General features: G+C 45.3%; 1 protein-coding gene across 1 annotated transcript in view; it reads right to left on the bottom strand.

The window, feature by feature from the left end:
* Positions 1-21107, bottom strand: part of FBXL13 (F-box and leucine rich repeat protein 13) — a 203370-nt gene that overhangs the window by 138545 nt on the left and 43718 nt on the right. The window contains exons 4-7 of the mRNA XM_075017015.1: positions 20440-20507; positions 17478-17632; positions 14652-14761; positions 9860-9979 (exon numbers count right to left, since the gene is read on the bottom strand). Coding sequence (XP_074873116.1) covers positions 9860-9979; positions 14652-14761; positions 17478-17632; positions 20440-20507 — 453 coding nt within the window. The remainder of the gene's footprint in view (positions 1-9859; positions 9980-14651; positions 14762-17477; positions 17633-20439; positions 20508-21107) is intronic.

The following is a 21107-nucleotide window of genomic DNA, read 5'->3' as shown; positions in this document are numbered from 1 at the left end:
ACAGAGTAAAATTGTCACTCATCTCCTATATTTGGCCAGATCCCCACATTATATAACATTGTATAACAAGTGAGGTTCCGCAGGAGTCTGTATTGGGACCGGTTCTGTTCAATATCTTCTTCAACGAGATTCGGGATCTCGAAAGGAAAAGGACTACACCTTTCTCTGGCAGGGTAAAGCCCAAGAAGAACCCAGAGAGCATGGTGTTGGCTTTGCTGTCAGAAACACCCTTCTACAAATGGTGGAATTAGTCATGGGTGGATCAGAAAGACTTCTTCGGATCACGCTTCAAACTTGCGCCGGTCCCGTCCACCTGATCAGCGCTTATGCCCCAACCCCGTACGCCACACCAGAAGTAAAAACAAGTTCTATGACGTGCTTAGTGCTGCTGTAGAGCAAATACCTGCTCGTGAACAACTGTACATCTTGGGTGACTTCAATGCAAGAGTTGGAGCTGATTGGGCCTCATGGCCTTCCTGCTTAGGACACTTCGGTGTGGGAAAAATGAATGACAATGGACAGCGTCTCCTTGAACTGTGCATGTACCACAATCTGTGCATCACAAACGCATTCTTCCAAATGAAGCTACAGCACAGAGTGTTGTGGAGACACCCACGCTCGAAGCACTGGCATCAACTAGATGTGGTCATCACTAGGCATAATAACCTCAAAAACGTCCTTCTGACACGCAGCTATCATAGTGCTGACTGTGATACAGATCACTTGCTAGTTTGCTCCAAGCTCAAGCTGAGTCACAAGAAGCTGTACTGCTCTAAAGGCCCCGCATTGATGCCAGAAAGATGGCAAACTCGGAGAAAGCTGAAAAGTTCAGAGAGACCCTCCAGGAAAATCTGCATAGTGGCTCTGGGGGCGCCGATGTGACATCCAAATGGCAACATCTGAGGGATACAGTTTACAACACGGCCTTGTCGGTGTTTGGAAGAAGAGCTAGAAACACGAACGACTGGTTCAAAGCTAACTCCGATGAGATGATTCCAGTCATTGAAAAGAAGCGTGCTGCACTCCTGGAGTACAAACGCTCACCAAGCCAGAGTACCCAGCAAGCACTTACAGCGGCCAGAAGAACAGTACAGCAGACAGCCAGGCACTGTGCCAACAACCACTGGCTCCAGCTATGCAGCAGCATCCAGACCTATGCTGACTTTAGTAATCTCAGAGGAATGTACGAGGGTATGAAGAAGGCATTAGGACCCACCCAGAACAAGACGGCACCTCTGAAATCCAAATCTGGTGAAGTCATCGCTGACAAAGCCAAACAGATGGAGCGCTGGGTTGAGCACTACTCCCAGCTGTACTCACGCGAGAAAGTTGTGGTTGACGCAGCCCTCGATGCCGTCGAGCTCCTACCAGTAATGGACGAACTGGATCAGGAACCGACTGTGGATGAACTGAAGAGAGCCATCGACAGCATTGCAGCAGGAAAGGCCCCTGGTCAGGATGGTATACCACCAGAGGTAATCAAGTGTGCTGCGGACACACTCCTGGAACCCCTATATGAGCTACTGTGCCTGTGCTGGAAAGAGGGTGAGGTTCCACAGGATATGCGTGACGCTAACATTGTAACCTTGTATAAGAACAAAGGAGACAGAAGCGACTGCAACAACTACCGTGGAATCTCCCTCCTCAGCGTCACTGGTAAACTGTTCACTTGCGTCATCCTTGGCAGACTCCAGAAGATTGCTGAGAGGGTGTACCCCGAATCGCAGTGTGGATTCCGTGCAGAGAGGTCTACCGTTGACATGGTCTTCTCTCTAAGGCAGCTGCAGGAGAAATGCAGGGAGCAGAGGAAGCCACTCTACATAGCCTTCATTGACCTGACCAAGGCCTTTGACTTGGTCAGCAGGGATGGTCTGTTCAAACTGCTCCACAAGATAGGCTGTCCTCCACGGTTACTCAAGATGATCCAGTCGTTCCACGAAGACATGAGAGGAACCATCCAATATGACGGCGCTTTATCGGATTCTTTCAGAATCAGGAGTGGCGTCAAACCAAGGATGTGTGCTTGCTCCGACATTGTTCGGGATCTTCTTCGCACTCTTCCTGAAGCATGCCTTTGGATCTGCAACAGAGGGCATCTTGCTGCACACGAGATCTGATGGGAAACTGTTTAACCTTGCAAGGCTGAAAGCTAAGTCTAAGGTGTGAGAAGTCCTCATCAGAGACATGCTGTTCGCAGACCATGCTGCTGTAGTGTCTCACACAGAAGACCAGCTTCAAAAAGTGCTGGATCAGTTCTCCAAAGCGTGCAAGGACTTTGGGCTTACCATCAGCCTAAAGAAGACAAACGTACTCGGTCAGGATGTTGCTGAATCCCCATCAATCAGCATTGACAACTATACATTACAGGTCGTCCACAAGTTCGTTTACCTCGGGTCCACCATCACTGACACCCTGTCGTTGGACACTGAGCTAAATAGGAGGATTGGAAAAGCGGCCACAACTCTGTCCAGACTCAGCAAGAGAGTGTGGAATAACAACAAGCTGTACACTCACACCAAAATGCAAGTCTACAGAGCATGTATCCTCAGCACCCTCCTTTATGGCAGCGAGACTTGGACCCTGTATGCCCGCCAGGAAAAGAGGCTGAATGTCTTCCACTTGCGCTGCCTCAGGCACATCCTTGGAATATCATGGAAGGACAGAGTGACCAACACTGCTGTCCTCGAGCAAGCTGGAATCCCAACCATGCACACCCTCCTCAGGCAGCGTCGGCTCCGCTGGCTTGGCCACATCCACAGGATGAATGATGGAAGGATTCCAAAAGACATCCTGTATGGTGAGCTAGCCTCTGGCAAAAGACCTCCCGGACTCCCCCAGTTGCGCTACAAAGATGTCTGCAAGAGAGACCTCAGAGAGGTAGACATCAAGCTGGACAACTGGGAAGAACTAGCAGACAACTGCGGCAGATGGAGGCAGGGGTTACACAAGGGCCTTCAGAAGGGCAAGATGAGGAGCAGACAGCTAGCAGAGGAGAAACAAGTGCACAGAAAGCAAAATAAGGACTTGCCAGACACCCACCACATCTGCAAGAGATGCAGCAAGGACTGTCACTCCTGTGTGGGTCTTCATAGTCACAGTAGACGCTGTAAATGAAGCCCTCAATTGAAACTATAAAGGGCACGATCCATAGTCTATGCAGACTGAAGGATGCCGCCTACTACTACTACTAGACAGTACGCTTATTAAGTTTGCAGACGATACCAAGCTAGGGGGAGTTGCAACTGCTTTGGAGGATAGGGTCATAATTCAAAACGAGCTGGACAAATTGGAGAAATGGTCTGAAGTAAACAGGATGAAGTTCAATAAAGACAAATGTAAAGTGCTCCTCTTAGGAAGGAACAATCAGTTTCACACATATAAGCCGTGTCTACACGTGCACGCTACTTCGAAGTAGCGGCACTAACTTTGAAATAGCGCCCATCACGGCTACAAGTGTTGGGCGCTATTTCGATGTTAACATCGACGTTAGGCGGTGAGACGTCGAAGCCACTAACCCCATGAGGGGGTGGGAATAGTGCCCTACTTCGAAGTTGAACGTCGAAGTAGGGACCGTGTAGACGATCCGCGTCCCGCAACATCGAAATTGCGGGGTCCGCCATGGTGGCCATCAGCTGAGGGGTTGAGAGACGCTCTCTCTCCAGCCCCTGCGGGGCTCTATGGTCACCATGGGCAGCAGCCCTTAACCCAGGGCTTCCGGCTGCTGCTGCTGCAGCTGGGGATCCATGCTGCATGCACAGGGTCTGCAACCAGTTGTCGGCTCTGTGGATCTTGTGTTGTTTAGTGCAACTGTGTCTGGGAGGGGCCCTTTAAGGGAGCGGCTTGCTGTTGAGTCCGCCCTGTGACCCTGTCTGCAGCTGTGCCTGGCACCCTTATTTCGATGTGTGCTACTTTGGCGTGTAGACGTTCCCTCGCAGCGCCTATTTCGATGTGGTGCTGCCCAACGTCGAAGTTGAACATCGACGTTGCCAGCCCTGGAGGACGTGTAGACATTATTCATCGAAATAGCCTATTTCGATGTCGCTACATCGAAATAAGCTACTTCGATGTAGGCTTCACGTGTAGACGTAGCTATAGAGTGGGAAGCGACTGTCTCGGAAAGAGTATGGCAGAAAGGGATCTAGGGGTTCTAGTGGACCACAAGTTAAATATGAGTCAACAGTGTGATGCTGTGGCAAAAAAAGCAACCATGATTCTGGGAAGCATTAACAGGTGTGTTGTGAACAAGACACAAGAAGTCATTCTTCTGCTCTACTCTGTACTGGTTAGGCCCCAGTTGGAATATTGTGTCCAGTTCTGGGCACCGCAGTTCAAGAAAGATGTGGAGAAATTGGAAAGGGTCCAGAAAAGAGCAACAACAATGATCAAAGTCTAGAGAACATGACTTATGAAGAGAGGCTGAAAGAATTGGGCTTGTTTAGTTTGGAAAAAAGAAGATTAAGGGGGGACACGATAGCGGTTTTCAGATATCTAAATGGGTGTCATAAGGAGGAGGGAGAAAACTTGTTCTTCTTAGCCTCTGAGGATAAAACAAGAAGCAATGGACTTAAACTGCAGCAAGGGAGGTTTAGGTTACACATTAGGAAAAAGTTCCTAACTGTCAGAGTGGTCAAACAGTGGAATAGATTGCCTAGGGAGGTTGTGGAATCTCCATCTCTGGAGATATTTAAGAACAGGTTAGATGTGTGTCTATCAGGGATGGTCTAGACAGTACTTGGTCCTGCCATGAGGGCAAGGGGCTGGACACGATGACTTCTCGTGGTCCATTCCACTCCTAGCATTCTATGATTCTATGATCATGCAAGAGAGTGGAGCATGCTTTCAAGATGCAGCTGTTGATGTCATTATAGCAATAAACATAAGACACTAAAAAAATTAAAAAACACCCTCAATTTCTCTGATTAGATAAAGAACATTTAACACAAGTTTGACATTTCAAACAAACTCCAACTGCATTTTATTAATCTGTCTGATTTTAATCCAATTTAAAAATTGCTGTCCTTATAGAGAACGTCATTAGAAATATGTAAGAAGTGTATTTGCAGTACTGTGGGAAATGTCTTCACTCTTTTTTATAGCATATTTGATAAATATATTAAGCCCCAATTGGCACTGTATAAAACATAATAATGTTATTGATGATCATGCTGCTGTGAAGAATATAATATGCTCCTTCAGGGGCTGAATTAGCAACCTGACATCTGCAGGGTCCCCAGTTATGTACAGAAGGTTTTCATCTGGCTGTCATCTACTTCTGGTGGGGCACAACCTGCAGCAGTCTTGCCCAGCAACAATAAGCAAATCACCAGAGTGGTCTTTTACACAGCCTACCTTTCCTCAGGGAGGTTCTGGCAGATATCAGTCTCTAAAGCCAGCTTTTCTCATAAAGTAAGAGTTGGAGGTCTGCTCTCCTTCCGTGGCAACTGAGCTGGGCTATTCATCTTTAATCTCCAGTCCTGATACCTGGTGCAGAAGCAGCAGGGTAGGACTGACAGCCCATTATTCATTAACTCTTTCTTAGTAGCTGCAGCTACACTAGTCAACAATTTTGCAATATCTAGCCCTTCTTCAAAGAAGCGCATGGAGTGTCTACATTGGTAACGTACACTTTTGAAAGAAAATCAGAGAAATGAGGTGCAGATTTCAAAAGCGTTCCTCTGATCTCATATCAGGAAGAGCGCCTCCTTTTGAACTCTTTCGAAAGAGAACCTGTGTAGACACTCCACAGTTCACGGTTTTGAAAGAGGAGTCATCCCTGGTGCCAGCTATTGAGGACTGCGAAGACACCCTGCACACCAGCAGCAGGGCTCTATGGTTTGCATTTCTGGCCACGTTTAAAGCCCCACAGTCCCAGAAAGCCCTGGGCAGGAAGCTGAGAGCACTCTTGCAGCTGCTGAAGCATGAGTTACTGCAGCATGCCCCACAGCCACCCCAGCAGGAGTGACCACAAGCCATGGACAGCAGCCAGCCTCCACAGCAGCTCCAGTGCCCCTCCACCGAGCCCTCACAGGGCAGCCAAAACCCGGGAACATCCCACCAAAAAAGGGTGCTCTCCTGGACCGAGCCTGAGGTGGGGAACCCTCTGGGGCTGTGGAAAGATGAGGAGGTCCTGAAGCAGATGGGGCACAAGAGGTGAAATAAGGCAACATTTGCCCAGCTTTCCAAGCAGCTGGCAATTTGAAGGCACCCTGCACCCACTGTCGACAAGGTGTGCAGCAAAGTAAAATAGCTATGCAGGGTATGCCCAGGCAAGGGACTCTGCCAGCCACTCAGGGACAGGTCCCACAACCTGCCCCTACTACAGGGAGCTCCACTGCCTCCTGGGGCCCTGGGAAATCTCCTCACCTCCATCCCTCCTGGACACCATGTCGGAGGAGCTGCACCCTGTGGCAGAGGAGGGGCCTGGACCAGAAATCCAGGAGATGGAACTGGCCACCTCTGAGTTCTCTGGCAACGATGGGGGCCTTCTAATAGACATACCGGCCCGCTAGTCAAGCTGGGCTATGGCCAGCCAGGCATCAGTGGACCTTAGGGAGGGACCCTCTGGTAAGTACATGGCAGAAAACATATCCCAGCTTTTGAATGGCAGGGGCACCGCAGCAGCCAGGGGGCCACCCACACACCCAGCATTCACAGGCCAGGCACAGCACAGGTGGCCATGGCTAACACTATGTCGAACGACTGCTGACGACATCCACCCAGGGACAGCAGCATAAACTGCACAAGTGGGGAGGTGTGGAATAGTTCAGTCTGCAAATTGGGAACAGCCCATATGGCTGTGGACCCCCGCGGCACACATGGTATGCCAAGGCCAGCTGCCACTGGAGGGGGACTGCTGCCTTCAGGGGAGTGGGAGGCACAGCCACCATGCCATAACAAGGGACTGACTCTGTCTTCCTATCTATATTTGCAGCAGCACTGCAGGAGGGCCAGGAAAGCCCCGACCCCTCCGTGCTGCCAGAGAAGCAGGAGGAGGAGAGGGAACATTCACCACCTCAAGCAGCAGCACAAGGAGGCTGAAGGAGGCGTTTGCGACGGCGACCCAACACAAACTACGGGACCCGTCTGGTGGAGGCTGCAGTGTGGTGCCTTCAGATGGACCCTGGACACTGTGCATGGCAGAGGGAGGCACAGAATGACTTGCTGGGCCCCCTCAGTGACATCTTGGATGTCCTCAGGGAGCATACATGGCACCTGACACACTTGCTCCTGCCCCCCTCTGCACACCCTCCCAAGCACACATCCTCCTCTGCCCCCCTGCCTCCCCACTGCTGATCCTGATTCTACCCTACCTCCCCACAGCCCTACCTCCCGCGCTGCCTGCCCCTTCCCAGCCCCACTGGGGACCCCGTACCAGAGGTGAGAAAGGAGCCCAGGGCCATCCACCCCCACCCCAGAGTAGGGCCCTCCCTCTCCACTCCTGTTTAAGATTCCCCCACATCCCCCTCTCATAATAGTGACCCCTTTCCTCCCAGTTAAGGTCCCCGCCTTCCCCCTTTACATAATAGTTCCCCCACTCCCTTCCCAGTTAAGGTCCACAACTCCAACCAGTCCCACTTGAGATCTCCCCCTCCCCATTACCAGTTAATTCTCCCCCTCCAAGTTTAGGTCTACCCCTCTCCAATCTCAGTTCAGGCCTGCTTTTACACCACCACCCCCTTTATAGGGCACGACTGCACACAGTTTGACCCCTTCTCTGCTACATTTACTTTTTCACAGTTGTAAATAAGACAGTTTTTATGAATGCTTAAATCTGTATTTTTGAACCATCCCTGGGTCCATGCTGTTGATGGGCTGATGGGGGGCTACGGATATGTGTGTGTGTGATGGGGTCATGGTAGTGGTATGGTGAGGGGTGTATGGGAGGGACCAGCATGTGGGCATTGTGGATGGTGGTTACTGTTGCTCACGTGCAAATATCTCCTGAAGGGCCCCCCAGTGCAGGCCCTCTCCCATTGTGCCTGAAGACTTGGGGTGCAGACCAGATGTTCAAGGCTGTGGCCATACTCGGACACCCACTGGGGGGGGAATACCTCACCCTTTCCCTCCACAATGTTGTGCAGGATGTAATAGGCACCTACCACCTGGGGGACATTCTGTAGCCCAACCTCTAGGTTCGTGAGGAGGCACCACTAACAGCTCTTCAGATGCCCAAAGGCCTGCCTCACCACATTCAGGCCTGGTTGAGGAGAGTGTTTAATGCCTCTTGGGTGGGGTGGGGGGGCGGTGTAGGGCCACATCAGCCAGGGCAGCAGAGGGTAGGCAGCATTCATCACAATACAGGGGGCATGGTCATATCCCCCATCTGGATCTCCCGCCAGGGGACATATGTCCCAGCCTCCATGTGGCGAGAGAGTCCAGAATTACGGAACACGCAGGTGTCACGTGGCTGTGCCACCCAGCCCATATAAATGTCCATGAAATGGCCTTTGCTGGCCACCAGTGCCCGGAGCAGTACTGAGTGGCAGCCTTTTCTATTGATGTACGTTCCTGCACTGTGTTCTGGGGTGCAGATGGAATGTGCGCCCTGTCTAAGGCACCAACGCAGTTTGGGAAGCCAAGTGCTTTGAATCTCATGACAGCTGCATCCATATACCCAAGTGGATGATCCTGTGCAGTGGTGTTGCATTGATGGTGCACATGATCTGCATAGGAGGGAGTGCATGTAGTCTCTGGAAGACGTGATGGGGCATGCACAGGTCACATCCCCTCTGCCCCTTCCCCGCTGCTCCCACTCAGCCTCCTTCCCCCCTACTTCCACCCATCCCTCTACCCCCTGAACCCTCCTCCTAACCCCTCCACTCATGTCCCCCAGCCACCAAGGATACGCCTTGGCTGGGATCCACCTCACCCCTGCTAATGCTGGATACATGACCAGAGCATGCCTTACCTCCACTATGACAGCCCCAACGGTGGCCTTGCCCACACCAAACTGGTGTCCCACAGGCTGGTAGCTGTTTGTGGTGGCCAGCTTCCAGATGGCGATTACCTTCTGTTTTTCAAGGGGTAGAGTGGGCCTCATGCAGGTGTCCTGGTGCCTCAAGGCAGGAGCGAGCCAGTCACAGAGTTCCTAAAATGTCTGCTTGCTCATTCGAAAATTCTGTGGCCATCAAGTGCCATCCCAGTCCCTCAGCACCAGCCGCTCCCAGAAGTCACAGAGGCTGAGGTGGCTCCAGAGGCATTGTGGAGGGGGGTGAGGAGCTCCAGGGCCCTGGTGGGGGGCTCGCCCACATGAGGAGTTGGAGGGTGGCAGCAAGCAATGTGGAGAGGTGGCTGACCAAGACGTGGAGGATGGCCAGCTTGATGAGAAGTTGCCACTGCTGGGGGTCCATCAAGACAGGTTTGAATACACCGTCATGTCTGTGAAGGGGCTCTGCACAGCTTGTGGCAGCTCTGTTGGCCTGAGTGAGGGCAGGGTGGGGGTGTTAGGGAGGGGCCCTTTGAGGAAGCAAAGGGTTACAGGCCCCAGAAGGGCTTGTCAGCCATGCAACCCCATCTGCAGCGTTCCCTGCTGCACTCTTTTGAAAGAGCAGCTGTGGGCGTGTAGACGCTCACTTTCGAAAGGGCGGAACGATCTTTCGAAAGAGCGAATCGCAGGCACCATCTGCTTTGTGTGCAGAGAAGCTCTTTCGAAAGTCAATCTTTCAAACTGTGTCATCTGAAAAATCATCTTTCAAAAGAATACTCTAGTGGAAGATGTCGCTAAGGAGTGTGGGGTTTGTATATCTCATCACACTGAGCTTTGCTGTCTAAAAGTGCCATGATCACTAACAGATAATTCAATCATTTTCTTTATACACTGATCAAATAAAATCCATCAATTACACAAATTTTTACCAACCAATAACACCGCTCTTTCCGGTATATTTGATATTTCATCTTTGACTGTTTCTGAAGTAGAAGAATATTGTACATCATCTGATTTTTCAGGATATTCTTCCTGGTCTCCCTTTACCAAACGCTGAAAAAAATAATGCAACAGAAGTATAACTATCCTTATCTAAATTACAGTGTCATCTTTTCTTACAAAATTCAATATGTTCTGAAATATTATAAAAGAACAATTAATATATAGTTTCTCAAATAACTTTTAAATCATAGTTATAAATCCACTCAATAAAATAACAAATACGACACAATCTCATGATGTTCATGAAGTATTTTACAAGTACATGTACTGTGCATTTTAGCACACCTGTTTCATATTATTTTGTACATTCAGTACAGTAGAAATATAGTTATTTGCTGTGTAAACGAAAAGGTGAAGGGAAAGATGGAAACAGGAAAAAATGAAGGACAATAGGAAGGGAGATTAGGAAGAAGGAAAGAACAGGTGGGAAAAGCAGCAGTTTTAGGTTGTATCTTTCTCCCATGAGCAGTTATTTTTCAGGCAGAGGTTTGTATTTCTCTGGGTTTTTTAAATTATTTCTTTTCATAACAATTAAAAGCCTCCACATGCAACTTGGAAAGGAATAAGAGGTTGTTTGGCTTTTTCCTCTGACTTCAAGGGCAATAGGATCAGGGACTAAGTTGACCTTTCCAGTAATTTAGAGCCCAATCCTCCAAAGGAAGAAGATTCATTTATTCCCAACATCACTTGCAGGATTGAGGCCCCAATAATTTCGATATAAAATGGTAACTAAAGTGGCAAATTGGCCAAAAATTGCAGCTGAAAGAGTAACCATAAGCAGTGGAGAAGGGAAAGGAGCCTAATTAGACCAGATAACCTAAGTAAAAAGAAACCAGAAATGAATACATCAATAAACACATGCAAAATAATTGAGAAAGGAGTGTTTATAATATTTTTTCTAATGTGTTATTTTACTCTTCTAAGAACTACCTTTTGTATTGGAAAGATAAATCGCAGGAATTTAAAAATAAGAAAAAAGGAAAAGAGGAGATGCACTCTGATAATAAAAATCCATAAGCAGGTGTGCTGTAATAGGTTGCTGGTGGACTCCTCAATGATCAGAAAACAAGGTTTGAAGCCTCATGATTCTTAACGCAACCGAGGCAGTATCTTATGGTTGCAAATCCAACTGTGGTATATTGGGGTACTGGTGCCAATGTACGTGGTTCTGGTATTCCAGATACTTGTTTTACATGTATGTATTAGGGCTGTCAAGTGATTAAAAAAATAATCTTGATTAACTGCATGATTAAAAAATTCATCATGATTAATTGCACTGTTAATCACGTTGTTAATAATAATTTTTTTTTAATTTAGCCTTTATGGTTGTAGAGAAAACCCTGAACATGGGAACCCTAAGGGACCAGAATCCAGAAAACAAACAGAACCCAAGTTTTACTTTTCTACAAATCTCCTGATTTTCAAATCAAATTTCCTGGGTTTTCAGTGCTTGGGCTTAGCAATACAGCCAGGAGCTGGGAGCCAGACCCACACGCCAGCTGCCTGCCACACCCACCAGGAGCCGGAAGCCAGACAGGTGTGGCTGAAGCCAGGGTCCTGGCCCCCACTGAGAAGTGGGGAACCCAGAGCCCACCTACATGGCTGCCGCGCAATTCCCAGCTCCCAGGGCTTAGGGGGAGACAAGCGGAACACTGGTGGCTGCTGCCTCTTTCCTGGCTTCCCAAGGTGCGAGGAAGCCAGAGGGATCACCGATGGCTGCTGCCTCCTTCCTGGTTCCCCAGGGTGTAGGGAGATGGGAGCCCACCCGCACGGCTGCAGCCTGGTTCCCAGCTCCCCATACCTCAGTGGAGCCAGGAGGAGCCGCCCCGCCCCCCTCCCCTCATATCTCCCTGTCCTGTATTTGGGATAGGGAGATAGGGTCACCCTACCCTTTAATCTCATTACAAAGGACATTGGTGTGCTCCAGGCCTTTTGAAAAATTTAATTACAACCTTTAAGTTTGAGAGCTCTCTCTAGCTCCCTAGACAATATATTGTAGCTTTACCAAACTATTCATATGGTTACCATTCTGCAAGCCGCACAGTAACAGAGAGGTAGCGTTGTTAATCTTTAAGGTGCTACACGACTGTTTGTTTGTTTTGTTAGAATACAGACTAACACGGCTACCTGTCTGTTACTATTCAACATGCAAGGCACAACATTTAAACATTTGGAATGGAGCTCCATCAACTATACAGAAAAAACTCACACATAATTTGTTAGTCTTTAAGGTGCTACATGACCGCTTGTTTATTTGGCAAGACAGCAGTTTTACAAGAGTTAATTCCAGCACCTCCACCTTTTCACCCTCTGTCTCTCCCCCAGCACCTAGAAAATTACTTTCCAGTCAACACACAAACTTTTTGTTGTGGGTTGTTAGGGCTTGCAAAATTAGCATCTAAATGGTCTAAGCAAGGTAATGCAAAGCAATCTCTACAGCAGTGCAAAACAAAGTGGAACCTCTGGTTTGAATTACAACAGCCTCAGGCCCTGGGAAGTGTAAGAAGTAGCACTGTCAATTTACAAGCATTAATGTCCGTTAAGTTTTTTAGTGCATTAAGTCTGCCATGCGTTAACCCTATATATAGGTCATATTCAATACTGGGTGAGGTAAACAGCAATAGAACACTTTGGAAGTAAACCATGTGAAGAGGATAAAAAGGTTATCACAAAGTACCTGCTGCTGTACCTCTTAATGAGTTAATGGGGTAGGATGCTTTAAGGAGTCTAGACTTCCCAAACATGCTGTCTGAAAAATGTTTATGGCTAAGACAGCCAAGAAGTCAGTTATTGGAGTCTTTTAGCCTAAGGATTCCCAGCAGGGGAGCTCCAAGGAAATTAAAGCTATCCACAAAGGAGTCATACATTTTTCTGGAACAAGGCCGTCAGGAATCAAAGTAGCTGCAATGATACTGACCACAACTTAGTAGTCACTGAAGACTGGGATGAATCACATTTAGGTTTGCCAGACATCCAGTTTTCAGCCAGAACTCCCAGTCAAAGAGCCCCTGGCAGCAGCACTGCCAACCAGGCTGCTGAAAGGCCAGCTGAAGTTGCAGCAGGGGGTGGGGGTTAAGGCAGGCTCTCTAGTTGCCGGGCTCTGCACTCCTGCCAGAAGCTGAAGCCAGGTCCCTGCATTCCCTAGGCACATGGGGTGAGCAGAGACTGGGAGGCTCTGCACACTGCCTCTGCCCCAAATACCTGCTCAACAGTTCCCATTGGCTAGGAACAGCAGCAGGAAGCAGTATATGGGAGCACCTATGGGAGCAGCGAGAAACAGCATCTGCAGGCAAGACAGAAGCACAGTGTGCTGTGGAAATTCCCTGGAAGGCCATTCACTTAACAGCTGCAGGCAATAGGGAGCTACTTCTTGAAAGCCATGGCAAGCACTAACAGGACCCCACATTCAAATACCCTGCCCCCACCCACAGTCTCCTCTCGCAACCCAAATCCATCATCTCTAACCCCATCCCAGGGCCCATACCCCAAGTCAGAGCCCTCACCCCTCCACACACACCCTAACCACCTATCCCTGCCAAGGGACCCCTTGTGCACCCCAAGCCCCTCATTCTCAACCCCATCCCATCCAGAGCCTCCATTCCCCAAACACACCCAACCTCCTGGTCTACAAGGAATGTGAAATCATGGTCAGCATTATGTCAGTTAACTGATATCTTTAGAATTATGTTCAAACACAAGAGAACATTATACTGAAGACAAACATATATTATAAACAGAGACAGAAAAGCTATCTGGCCATCCAGAGGTAATGGGGTTCTGCTAGCACAGAGAGCAGTACCTGATATCTCCCTGGCACAGTTTTGGTTAAACTGTCTACATATTTTGTTAAAAAAATATTATGCTACCTTTTAACTGAAGTTGGAAAAGAGTCTGTTGATGGAAAATTTCCCTTATGTTTACAATTCCGCAAAAAATAACAGCACTCAGAATGTATTTTTAGAGAGGTAAAAGTCTGAGGAGACAGAATGATAGAATACGAGGACTGAAAGGAAAAGAGGTCATCCAGTCCAGTCCCCTGCACTCACAGCAGGACCAAGCACCATCTAGATCAGAGGTGAGAAAACTGGGCGGAAAGGCCCCTTGGGGGGCATGAAATTTCATAAGAGGGGGTGCAGCACAACTGGCTGCTACGTGTCAGGCTCATGCATCTCATTAAAATGTTAAAATATGTTACTGTTATGTATGTGTATTCACATTTTTATATGCTAATTAATAAAGTTTTTATATTCTAAATACTTCCTTACACTTGCCAAAGGGTTTTTTTTTTTCCATATGAACATAACTGAAATTTACATCAGTCTGGATTACGTTAGCTGAGGACAGGGGGGCTGCTTATTGCAGGGATGAAAAGCGGGGCCTGATGTAAAAAGTTTGCTCAGCCCTGATAGATGTTTATCTAACCTGCTCTTAAATGTATCCAGCAATGGAGATTCCTCAGTAATTGTTAAAACTCATAAAAACTGCAAGCCTGCAAAGCAACTCCCGCATTAACAGAATTGTATGTTTAACAAATTGTTTGCACAATGTTTTGAAAATGCAGTGTCACCGAAGTACTAAGTAATCACAGTGGTGGCAACAGTATGGTAGAATAGCTCATTTTAATTTTATGTACATAAAATTACTTTCCCACAGCAGCATCAGTTCACAGAGGCATATTCTTTATTCATTTAGCATGTTATACTTAAAGTTGTATGTAATGTACCTCAAAATATGCTCTTGTTTTTGCAGAACTTTGAGCCTCTGCATGCCACGCCCTTAGGATAATTTTGTGCAAATTGTCATTGAAGACCTTTTGAATCCTCATTGCTGCCACTAGAAAAAGTATTGGTTTACAGAGGTTACAAAAACAAGGATCTGATTTCTGAATAGAAGCTGTAGTTAAATGCTTTTTAAGAAATGCAATTCTGTACACAGCCATCTCTAAAGATTTATAACTGTCCATAGCTATGTTCTTTATAATAAAACAAGCAGCACTAGCACTCTCCAATATGTGTACTAGTTCATACAAATGCAGTAAGTTACCAGATAAAAAAGGATTACATGATCTTATTTTACTAGGGATCTACAAAGGCATGATTAAATTGCAAACTAGATCCATTCAAAATCAGTTAAGTTCACCAGTTCTTCAGTTCCAGAATAAGCAGCAAGTCTGAAAATCGATGTCACAAAAAAATAAATAAATAAAAAGTATGCTGCCCTCAGTGATAAGAAACAGGACACATAACTCACTCGCTCCATTTATATGTAACAATTTGAGAGTGTGCAGGTTCAACAATAATAAAGGAAAATTAGTGTTTTCAATATAATTATAAAATGTAGTCTTAACGTCTCTCTATGAAAGTTTTATTTTATCTAGTATATACATATATATGAGAGAGTTTGTCTCTCTCTGTCCCGCCATCTATGTGTTCAATAACTCCTCCTAAACGGTAAGAGCTAGGCCCACCAAACTCAGAACAGAGCTTCCTCCTATCATAATTTAAAGCAAGGTAAGGTTTTGGTTGGGCCAGGAAAATGGGATGTGCCTGGAATGGGCCTCCTTCTCATAAAACCAACAGAAAAAAGACAGAATGACCAGATGGATGAAAGGGTTTGGCTGGGAGGATGCACTCTTCCCTGTATGTATCTGCTGGAGTGGTCATGGAGAGGCCATTCTCACATGGCCCTGAGATGTTGAAGTGAGAGATGGCTGAGCTAGTCCTCTCTCCCTTGATCAGCCTGCACACTGAGCCTCTCATCCCCAACCTCACTCCAAAGCAATGATTTAAATGAAGAAAAACAAATATGGAGTTAAGGACCCAAGAAACTCCAGGTAAATATTCCAGTATTTCATATTTTAAATGTGATAGTTCTTTGTCCAATATGTCTGATCTAAATTTTTAATTTAAGAGATTTGATTTTAATTACTTTAACTAATTACAGAGTCAAAGTGGTTTAAAAAGGACTGTCAAACCACATGTTACTATAAAACTGGTAGATGCTAGCTATGTATCACTGTGATTACATGCCGAAGAATTTTCTTAAAAGCTGTCATTTTCATTTTCATCAAAAATTCTTGCCTCTTTTATACTTGGTTTATATGTACCTTTATATTTGGTCTCTTTTCCCTTTAAAATTACATATTTCGCAATAGATTTTAAATAATTTGTATAATTCACATGTAAACAACACTATACAAAGATATGAGACAAATTCTGTTTCCCAATTTGTAGGAGAATATACTGCATCTCTCTAATCTGGAACTCTCTCATCTGGCAACATCCGTAATCCAGCATGATTTTAGTTAGCTGGATGACAACATATCATGGTTGTGGCCAAGTTCCCCATGGTTCCATAAAGTTTGTTTACAGCCACGCGTCCTGGCTCTCAGTGTTCTGTGCTGTTATTTAGCTGTAATTTGCCCCTAAGTTTCTTCTAAGAGCCCAGTAAGCAGTGAAAGTATTGGTAATGCTGTTAGACAATATTGACCTCCTGTGGTCCAGCAAATTCTCTCATCCAGCACCAGTCAGGTCCTGAGGAGGCTAAATTAGAGAGAATCAACCTGTACCAACACAAGGTTTATTCCCACCCCTGCAAACTCTAACTCATCCCACTACCTCTTGTTCACATAAGTAGTCACATTTAACTCACGGGGACTATTTGTTTTAAGACTACTCCTGCGAGCAGAATTCTCCATTGTTCATTTTGACATTTTAAATATATCTTAAATTGTTCACACTAAATTTATATTACTATTTTTACACACAGAAACTAAACTGTCTTGAACATCAAAAATAAATAAGCTGAACACCTTAAAAGACTTCCAACTACTTGCCTCGTCTTTGGGTCACAAGAACTCTTACAAATCACATGTTTATAAGTAACTCAATGAGCTTTTAAAAGTCATGCAGATGTCACCCAGCAGAGATTGATATGGACCTAAAATAAACCAACTCTGCAACCAGGATTTTGATGTTATTGTTTTAAAACAGATCTTCTGTTAAAGCAGTCCTAACAATTCACTTCAGAATTATATCCCTAAGAATAACAATTTAATGTCTCATTTTCACCAAACTCAAAACCCCAGAAATTATTTTATAACAAGAAAAAATTTTTCTCTGCAGTGATACATACAAGATCTAATTTTGTCCTATAAGAACACTACACAAATACTTACAATAATCTAAAATCCTATGACTTATGAAAAGCCAGTACTTTTTTTATGCATGTACATGCTGGTACTGTGTACGGGGGATCCCTAGCCAGGTGGCGGAGAGACTCTGCCAGCCCTGTGGCTCGGAGCTGGGTAGGGCATAGAGCCCCACTGGCAGCCCCAGCCACAGGAACCCTGGCGAGTAGGGAAGGGAACGGGGAGCCAGCTGAGTACTGGCTCCTCTTTCCTTACAAAAAAAGCACTGTGCAGAGTTATTAACGAGCTGCATGCACAAAAGAGTTCAAAGATGCTTGGCTTCTATGTTTTTCACACACTATTAAGTTTATAGTACATAAACTGTATTTTTGTTTATGTAGAGTAGTTAGGAAGACTTACATGCTATTTGTTCATTGTGAAACTGTACCCAAGCTCTCCACTTCTGTACTATTACTCTGGTTATTCTAGTGTCATAATGGTCTGCTGCAACAGCCAGCTTCTGCTTCACAAGTGCTCTATTGTTTTTTTGCAACAGACAATACTGCATCCATCCACTGCAACATTAAGGCACAGTTTTAAATTTTATTTTATTCAATCCAAATAAAATGCATAAAACTCTACAACTCATTTCAAAGCATATGGCAGACAACCTGATCAACATAAATTTCATATTTCAAACTAGCTCACATATTGGTTGAAGGTTTTTTTTAATAACATTCTTATTTGACATACATCAGTCATAGTTCCTCCTAATCATACCATTTTTAATAAATATCAGAGGGGTAGCTGAGTTAGTTTGTATCTACCTCCACATCAGCTACTGATAATAGGCCATATCCTCCCTGACATGGTTTCTCCTCTCTTGATGTTCACAACTCTACATTAGCTGCTGTTAATGGGCCACATCTCCCATGACTGAACTGACCTTGTCAACTCTAGCCCTCCTCTTGACTGTGACTCTCTCCTTTTCATGAGCCTATAAATTTAGAGCCTCCTCTGGAACCCCCACTCATGCATTGGACGAAGTGGGTCTTTGCTCACAAAAGCTTATGCTCCAAAATATCTATTAGTCTATAAGGTGCCACAGGACTTCTTGTTGTCTTTGATTTTTAGTAAAGTTTCTGCCTTTGATTCATATGTAAAATATCTCACTGATTCTATTCGTAACTTGCTCCAGATAGTATATGATTATTGAGGCTGTGATTCAAGAAAGTATCCATACCCAAAAAAGGTAATTAAGCACATGAAAAAAATTGAACTTAAATGCATGCTTAACGTTAAGCATTTGTATAAGCAAGCTCTCAAATAGTCATGGATACTTAGGAGCTTTCTTAAACTAGGGTCTAAAAATATTTGTTAAGTTTATTTGACAATGTGAATAAAAACTAAAATGAAAGAATATAAATCAATATTAAAAATTCAAACCATATAATCCTTGCACAAAAATATATTAAAAATTGCTCTCTAAAGTAACATAGAAGTATTCAGAGCCCAATGAAAAGTATTTTCTCAAAAAATCAGTTTGTTAGTTATATTACAGTATTTTGCTTTGTCAGAGCAGCATGAAGATAGCCACTGAAATGAGGCTTTATGACAGCACTTTTATGTGTGAAAAAACACTCCAATTTGAAGCAAAATGTAATTTAATTGACCATAGCTGAGAGTTACAGGGAAATGTAACATCTTATGGTTCTAATCCAACTCCAATTGTAAAGTCAGATAGCAGCAAAACCTTAAACAAAGTAGAAGTCTTATGCTTCTACTCTCGTTTGAATTTAAAATTGTAACTCATTTGTGTAACACGTACATGAGTTTGTACAGAAGATATATAACTATGCCAATCAAATGCTATGTCTAGATTAGAATGATTTGTCAACAGAAGTTTTTGTCAGAAAATATCTTCTGGATTGTTCTTTCGAGCCTCTCTATCAAAAGAGAGAGGCCAGACTGCTTGGCCACTCTCTTGACAAACAGCCATCCAGAACCACAGGAGACAGGGTCACAGGTTAGCAGTCCCTTCCACGAGCCTCAGTGAGACGTGCCCTTAAAGGGGTCCCCCAGACACCTGTTCCCTCCCCATGCTGAAGCATGCCTACCTCCACAAGGGACAGCACAGCTGTGAGAGCAGGGCTTTGGCTCTTCCTGGGAGACACAGCTCTTTCCAGTGAGTCATGGTGCCAGAGCACCATGCTTCTGGGCTTGCTCAGACTCCACGCAGAGGTGCTTCAGCACCTGCTGTACCTCCTAACAGCTGTCCTTCTCCTCCTTCCTAGGGAGGATGATCCTGACACCACTTTCAAAGAACTCACCATTGCTGCTGGATGGTCACCTGCAGTTGCCGCCCCACTTTCCTCCCCCAGATTCACAGGTGGATCTGGAGGCTAGTCATGGGGCAGTGAAATGACCAAGCTTTGTGCCTGGCTTGTCCCTGCCCTCCAAAGACAGGACACCTGGCTGCAGCCCACCATCCCTGTGGAGAAGTGGGTTGCAGTCACCCTGTGGAAGTTTGCTACCCCTGACAGCTACCATTCGGTGGGAAACCAGTTTGGTGTAGGAAAAGTCCACCATCGGGGCCCTCCTCATGGAGGTAAGGCACTCTTCGGCTGCAGTCCCTGAATCGGGAGGGTGTCCCACCAAAGGGGGACCATTATGATGCAGGGTTGGAGATGTGAGGGGTGAGGTTGGGGGAGGAACCCCCATCCCCAGGGGACTGTGCCATTCCACCCTAACACAGCCCTGCTGCCAGCAGGCAGCCTCACGGGTTTTTTGTCAACAAAACACTTTAGTCTAGACAGAGCCAGAAAAGTTAAAAACTTAGTAAAAAGCCTAGGACTACATACTTTAGCCTTGTAAAAGCTCTCATTTATTTTCCCTCGTGAATATATTTTTAGTTATTATTTTACAGGTCTGGCTACAAGCACTATCTCTCGCATGAGATCTAAAGTGCAAATTGACTTGGAATAAGTGACTGGTCCTTTGGGACTAGGAGTAATCTCAGTATTGTGTGATCTTTTGTATAAAGTGACCACCTGTCAAAGACTCAAGCTTGTCCGGTTGGTAAGATAGACTGGAATGCCTAAGGGGTCTGTGATTCCATAGCAAGGCTGTATAGTACCAGAGGCGCTTACAATTGTTACTTGGTTGGTGAAATCTAAGGATTGAACTCACAGTCAGTTTGGAATTTGTGCCCTTCATCTTAACAGTCTGTCCAGGGTTAGTATTTTCACTTGAGCCTGTCCAGAGAGCATTCATGCTCATTACACTGAAAGCAACCTTTTTCTGCAATAACACTAAATTTTCTACACAATAAAGTTTTTTCCTACAAATTTTAGTAGTCTACATGTTCAGTACATATACTTACTGAAAGTACAATTTCTTTAAGTTTTTGCTGTAGAAGTTCCACGCTCTTCCATATAACTCTTCAGTCATCTAAAAAAATAATTAATACACAAATTAAAAAATGGTATTACACAGTGAATGCTTTAAAAGTAGGCAAAAATACTGGCAATTTTATTTACCACATTGATCAATGCAAATTAACTGTGTGTTTTTCTTCCTTTGTCAATAACTGTCCATAAATAACTTTACTTTTACAGGCCTAAACTTAGAAGGTAAAAACAAATTTGCATTGAAATACGGAATTGAACTTTATGTATGAAGAAAACATTAATCTAGCTACATGTCAATATTTCTTCTCCAAAATTCACTGGCATTTGCTTGGCACTGTGTGAGCTGGTACCACAAGAATTTACATGCCAAATGCACTAAAGATTCATATGACCCTTTATGCTTCAAACCACTTTTCCAGAGGAGCTGCCTAGCTGTCTCTATGCTGATAATGTGCTCCGCTCAATAAAAATTCTAAGCAGTGCAGACCGATGCATGTTCATTTTCAACATCTGGTCAGATGCCATCAGCATGAGGTTGATTTGTTTTCTTTTTTTGGGTGGTGCTGCTAGTTCAGTTTCTGTAGTTTCCACATTGTATTGTTGCTCTTTTAAGCCTTCCAAAAGCATATTTCACTCCTCA

The sequence above is a fragment of the Carettochelys insculpta genome, chromosome 1 (genome assembly GCF_033958435.1).
Source record: "Carettochelys insculpta isolate YL-2023 chromosome 1, ASM3395843v1, whole genome shotgun sequence".
Lineage (NCBI taxonomy): Eukaryota > Metazoa > Chordata > Testudines > Carettochelyidae > Carettochelys > Carettochelys insculpta.
This window is presented reverse-complemented; position numbering and strand designations above follow the sequence as displayed.